Here is a 6,579-nt window from a genome sequence, read left to right as displayed (position 1 = left end):
TAATTTAGTATTTGATTTGATTGATAGATTATAGTTTATTTGATTTGATTGATTGAATTTTATATAAAAAAATATAAATGACCATTTTGTCCTTTTAAGAATAAATAAAATATGAATAATATTATTTATAAAGGTAATATAGTAATTTAAATTCAATGATTTGATTGATGTAAGATAAATGATTAATGATTTGATTGATGCAAAATAAATAATTAATAGATGAATAAATAATATGATGAGAAGAACGTGATATTAGATAGGATAAGTTGTATAAGTACTAATTATACTTGTACCAAACGGTATCATATATATATATATATATATATAATATATATATATATATATATATTACTTATCGTGAGATATTAGAATTTAGAAAGTTGGAATCCGTGAAACTTAGACAAAGACGCTTGCAGTAGTCAATTATATATACCCAACTTGTATGCATGCATAGATTTTTTTTTTCTTTTTTAGAGTTGAAACACTAACTCTTAAATACTCCATTCGTACCAATTATATTATCCATGTTTTCTTTTTTATTTATCTCAAATATATAGTAATATATCATATTTAGTAATATTTTTTTTACAGTTCTTTATTAATATACTCCTATTAACTACACTTTGAAAATTATGCAATTATTTTTTAATACATTAAACAAAAATAAAATAAAAAATTTGTATAAAATTTTCTTTTCAAATATATTTTTCTTAATATGTGTAAAAATTCAAAGATAACAATATATATAAAACAGAGAAGTATACAAGAAGAAATTTATTTCTCCACTTGTAATCGAAGAGTCTTTTTAAAAAATATATATTATTATTATTATTTAATTATAATTTATTGTTCATAAATCAGACAGTCCCAAAGTAGTTGCAGCAACGCCAAATTGAACTTGAAGTAATCGTCGATAAATATTTGGCCAAAAGCCACAATTTCAGTAACCATTTTCCCCCGTTGGGTTTCGAATGGGTTCGAAGTTCTCGCCTACGTCTCCGACTGGAAAATGGCTGGGCTTCGTAACCGCCGTCTGGGTACAAGCAATCTCCGGCAACAATTACACCTTCTCTAACTATTCTGGTGCACTCAAAACCCTTATGGTGCTCACACAGCTCCAGCTCAACAATCTCTCCGTCGCAAAAGATGTCGGAAAAGCGTTCGGAATCCTCGCCGGTCTCGCCTCCGACCGCCTTCCTACCCCCGTCATCCTTCTCATCGGCTCCGTCGAAGGGGTCATCGGCTACGGCGTTCAGTGGCTAGTCGTCAGCCGCCGCATCCAACCACTTCCATATTGGGCCGTAAGTTAATTTATTTACTGTACTCGATCGAATTAATCCTCGTTTACATTTGGATGATCTTCGCGACTATGGCACACGTAATTATTGGTGCAGATGTGCATTTTTCTGTGTATGGGAGGGAACAGTACGACATGGATGAACACCGCGATTCTGGTGACTTGTATCCGCAATTTCCGCAAAAACCGGGGTCCGGTTTCGGGGATTCTGAAGGGTTACGTGGGTTTGAGCACCGCGATTTTCACCGACGTCTGTTCGGCGCTTTTCGCCGATGACCCGGCCAAGTTTCTGCTGATGCTGGCGATAATCCCATTGTTGGTCTGCATGACGGCCGTCGTTTTCCTCCGTGAGGTTCCTCCGTCGTCCTCCGCCGCCGCCGATGAGAAGGAAGAGAACAGTTATTTCGGGGTGGTTAACGTTCTGGCCGTTATCATCGCGCTTTACTTGTTGGCGTTCGATCTGACAGGAACTCACGGCCGTGTGTTTTCCAAAGTATTTGCTGCCATACTTGTGGTTTTATTGGCTTCTCCTCTTGCGATTCCCATGTACATATGGGCCAAGAACATGATCCGGTCGGATGGGAAAACAGCCGACGACTTCGAACGGAGCGTGGCTGAGCCACTACTCCTGGTGGCAACGAAGGCGGAAGTGGAGGAGGAGGCGGCGGCGGAGAAAAAACGGCCGGTGCTGGGGGACGAGCACACCATATTGGAGGCTTTGAGCACTGTGGATTTTTGGATCTTGTTTGTATCTTTCTTATGTGGAGTTGGTACGGGACTTGCGGTGATGAATAATCTGGGCCAAATGGGCTTGGCACTCGGGTATTCGGATGTATCCATGTTCGTTTCGCTTACCAGTATTTGGGGATTTTTCGGTCGGATTCTTTCCGGGTCGGTCTCGGAATACTTCGTCAAGTAAGTCTATTCCTCTTCACTTCTGCATCTACATACTTTTTGTTGGTATTACTATTAAATTTTATTTATTTTTACTAAAAAATAATTATTTTATTTTAAAACTAATTAAATTATAATTTCATTGCGTAATCAAATAATATATTCAATAATCTCCTCTAGTATTACTTTGAAATTGGCAGGCTTTGAAGTAAGAATGTCAGATATAAATTTGACTTTACGCACAGAATTAAGTTGGACCACCATAATATTTTCTTCTTTTACATAATATATATATATATACATATAAATAATTTTTTTGGAGTAGGGAAGTGAATTTGTTACGATTGAATATCGAATCTAAAATCTTGTCTAAAATTAGTAATCTTGGTCTTAGATTAGTTTATATGGGTAGATGAGATCCTAGCATATGAATAATATCAAAACCATACATCCAACGGTTCGTATTTTTACACATAAAAGTAATTAATTATATATTGTTGATATGTTAATCATAAAACATTAGATCTATCATTGGGGTATTACTCATATATTAGGTTGAAATTTACGGTTGTCATAAAAGGTTATTTTCTTGTTGGTTATTGGATCAATGATTGATGACCATTAAATCTGCAACTAGAGAATACCCCTCAATTTGGATCTCGTTAACTTGTTTGCGACCTTTGATGGCCTCCAAAAGACTCAATGAATTTAATTGGTGGAGCAGTGAATATAGCTTTTAAAAGTATTAAAATTATTTTATCTAGCTCAGTGTAGTACACTTTGGGGACCAGATTTAGTCTTTACAACAGTGACACCAATAGTAACATCACTCGTAGTCTAATTATATATACTCTATTTTATACAACATCATGTATGTCTTAATATTCAAAAAAATATATATATATATACACACATTTTTTTGTGTCAACATAAATTAATTAATACTTCGTGGACCATTGGATAAAGCCAGGTTCGATATTCCTGGAAATTTCGAGCCATTTTCCTTCTTTTGTCGGCTGGTCCTTGACCGACGCGTGGTAGAGTTGCACATGGTTTTCAAATATATGCAAATTCTTGGAATTTCCAAAAATTAAAAAATGGTCCTCTCATTGAGTCGATCTTTCTTCTTTTTCTTGTACCTTATGGATTAAGATAATTGTGGATTTCGGTAAAGGAGAAGAAAATCATTTATTTAAAAAAAAAAAGGCTGGTATTTCAAATGAGGTATCGTACTATAAATGAAACAAAATTGAGAAGGGACGGATACAACCATCGAGCTCCCGTTGGCACAGTCCCTGCTTTCAGTACTGTCTGATATTGGCCGTCCAGAGAGAGTTTTCTTTTTCGCCCAAAGCGCATGTGTCCCCCACCATCTTAATCAAATAATCAATAGTGAAAATGACCATGTCCATAAGTTCAACTTTCTACCACGATAAAAACCAATTATCAAAGGGTTAGCTAGGTTTTATTAAAAACAGTTTGACTAATGATATTCTCTCATGTTTCTTAGTTTCTCCACAATTGATAAGGACCATATTATATATGGTCTATAACATACATTTCATGTTATACTAATAACTGGTTGTCATGCATGTGTATCAAATTTCAACTGCATATATATTATTCTAGTTGTATCATTCATAATTATAAATTTGTCGCACCAATAAAAATTTACACATGACAATGTTACATTTAAATGTTGTCGACCATATTTGAGTACTATTGGTAAATGAACCAAAATTTCTTACAACAATTTCACTGTGCTTTTCTCCCCCCCAAAAAAAAAAAAAATTGCAGAAGGGCTGGAACACCAAGACCAATATGGAATGCAGCATCTCAGATTCTAATGGCTGTAGGATATATCACGATGGCCATGGCATTGCCAGGATCACTCTACGTCGGTTCAATAGTGGTCGGGATTTGCTACGGAGTTCGCCTTGCCGTCACTGTTCCTACTGCATCAGAGCTATTTGGCCTGAAATACTATGGTCTCATTTACAACATTCTTATCCTCAACCTCCCACTCGGCTCGTTCCTCTTCTCCGGATTGCTCGCGGGGCTCTTGTACGACGCACAGGCCACCAAGACGGCTGGGGGTGGCAACACATGCATCGGAGCACACTGTTACAGGATGGTTTTCGTGGTTATGGCAACTGCATGCATCATAGGGTTCTGTCTTGATGTTTTGCTCTCTGTTAGGACCAAAAGAATTTACTCCAACATCTATGCTACCAGAAAATCGAAGAAATCGTTCAACGGCCTATCATAATGGCGAACCGATCGAGGATTATCACGTACTAAAGTTTCGGTCTATACATGTATTTCTAGTTATTTGATGGGATTTTGTTCAAGGATTATTTCTGTTAAATTTGAGGATATGTGTGTGAGGGACTGATGGGAAATTACTCCTACCTAATGACGTCCCAATATTCATTATATGTAGTATTGTCATTGTGTGAAGGATTCATATCTTTATATCATGTTGTGAGACCTCGGTTCTAAACATCTAATCTCGGATAATACTAATAATAAAACATACAATAATCCAAGGTCCAAACAATAAAAAAAAAAAAAAAATTTTAAAAAGGCTACGCGCTCGCACGAGATTGCGCAGGCTACACATCCAGAGCCTCAACCGAAAGCTTGCGCTCGCGCGAGATGGAATCTCGCTCGCGCGCGGGCCATTCCAGAGCCCCTGGAAAAGCTCCCCGCGATCGCGCGAGATACCATCTCGCTCGCGCGCGGGTAGCCTGGGTGTGAAGACTATTGTTGACTCTGCATTAAGTTACAATTGGTGGCTGAGATTGGTCAACAAGAAAGTAGCTTGATCGAACGGCCAGGAGCTATTAGTTAGTTAGGATGGTTAATTAACTGTGTTAGTTCCTAATTAAGCAGCTGGATCGAGTTAGAGTGGTAGACACACACAAGTGGAGAATACGATCAAGGATTGCTCTCTCTTTCTCTATCTCGTTCAAATCCCTAAAGAACAATAAAGGCAAATCTTCTGGATTGTTGATCTCAGACGTCTGATAGCAGCTGGAAATTGGAAGATATTGTGCTTGCTAGTTCTTGTTTACGCATAACACGAGTTTCTGTTTTATAGCTTGTGGTTATCGTGAAGAGTGGATTGTATTGAACGTGATATCGATTTGATCATTAGTGAATTCATATGGGTGATAACCCAGAACCTTGGATGTAGGATCTATGATCCGAACCAAGTAAATCTTGTGTCTCTCATATGTTTGTGTTCTTGTTGATTTGCGTAGTCATATTGCTGTTGTTGTTTTTGGTTCTTGGATGGTATATTGCAATCGTGTGTGCGCTTAGATATAACAAGTGGTATCAGAGCCTCAAGGATAAAATCTTGGGGCAAAGAATCTGATCTGTGGTTAAAGTTTTTTCCCTCGGCAACAAAGTTTTCCAAATCTTCCCTTCGTTTTACTCTTGGGTGAACAATCCGTAAAAGAATGTCTACTGGCCAGGGACATTCCTTATCGATGTCTTCATCAAGATTTGAAGTGGAGAAGTTTGATGGAAAAAATGACTTCAATCTATGGAGGGAAAATATGATTGCACATTTAGGTAATCTAGGCTTAGATGATGCACTGCTTGGAGAATCCAAGATTCCAGATTCCAAAGAAAATAAGTCTGAGATCTTGAAGAAGGCCAGAAACACTATAGTCTTGAGCCTAAGTGATCAGATTATAAGGAAGGTAGTAAGGGAGAGAACAACAGCTAATATGTGGCTCAAACTGGAGCAACTATACATGACAAAGGCATTACCGAACAGAATTTATTTGAAGCAGAAGTTTTACAGCTACAAAATGGATGAAAATAAGTCCATTGATGAGAACATTGATGAGTTTACTAAGCTATTATCGGATCTTGAGAATATGGAGGTAAAGATAGATGAAGAAGACCAAGCAATATTCCTCCTAAAATCACTGTCAAAAGCCTTTGACCAGTTGAGGGATACCTTGAAGTATGGTAGGGAGACATTAACTCTTGAAGAAGTCTCAGGAGCTGCCCATTCCAAGGAACTAGATTTGAAAGCTAATGGAAAGCTTCAAAAACCAGCTGGAGAAGGCTTGACAGTAAGAGGCAGGTCAGTGGAGAGAAAGGGGCTGCCTAACAGATGGAGATCCAAATCTAGATCTAAATCGAGACCAAGAAGGACATGTTGGTCTTGCAAAAATGAGGGTCACATCAAAAGGTTCTGCCCTTTAAGGAAGACAGGTCAGGGACAGGAAACTACATCTAATCTTGACACAGCAAATGTACTTCAAGGATATGAAGAAGCTGAAGTCCTTACCATCTCCACTGAGGAAACTAAGGAGGAATGGATACTAGACTCACGGTGTTCATACCATATGTCCCCTAGAAGAGAT

At 37.7% G+C, this 6,579-nt stretch overlaps 1 protein-coding gene across 1 annotated transcript; it reads left to right on the top strand.

Moving 5' to 3' along the window:
* Nucleotides 1-860: 860 nt before the first annotated feature.
* LOC140862955 (protein NUCLEAR FUSION DEFECTIVE 4-like) lies at nucleotides 861-4,671 on the top strand. The gene is made up of 3 exons (XM_073265988.1): nucleotides 861-1,301; nucleotides 1,395-2,212; nucleotides 3,989-4,671. Exons 1-3 carry the CDS (start codon nucleotides 972-974, stop codon nucleotides 4,458-4,460), a joined length of 1,620 nt encoding a protein of 539 aa, XP_073122089.1. The 5' UTR covers nucleotides 861-971; the 3' UTR covers nucleotides 4,461-4,671.
* The last annotated feature ends 1,908 nt before the right edge of the window (nucleotides 4,672-6,579 follow it).

Source organism: Henckelia pumila, chromosome 4, assembly GCF_033568475.1.
Source record: "Henckelia pumila isolate YLH828 chromosome 4, ASM3356847v2, whole genome shotgun sequence".
Classification (NCBI taxonomy): Eukaryota; Viridiplantae; Streptophyta; class Magnoliopsida; order Lamiales; family Gesneriaceae; genus Henckelia; species Henckelia pumila.
This window is presented reverse-complemented; position numbering and strand designations above follow the sequence as displayed.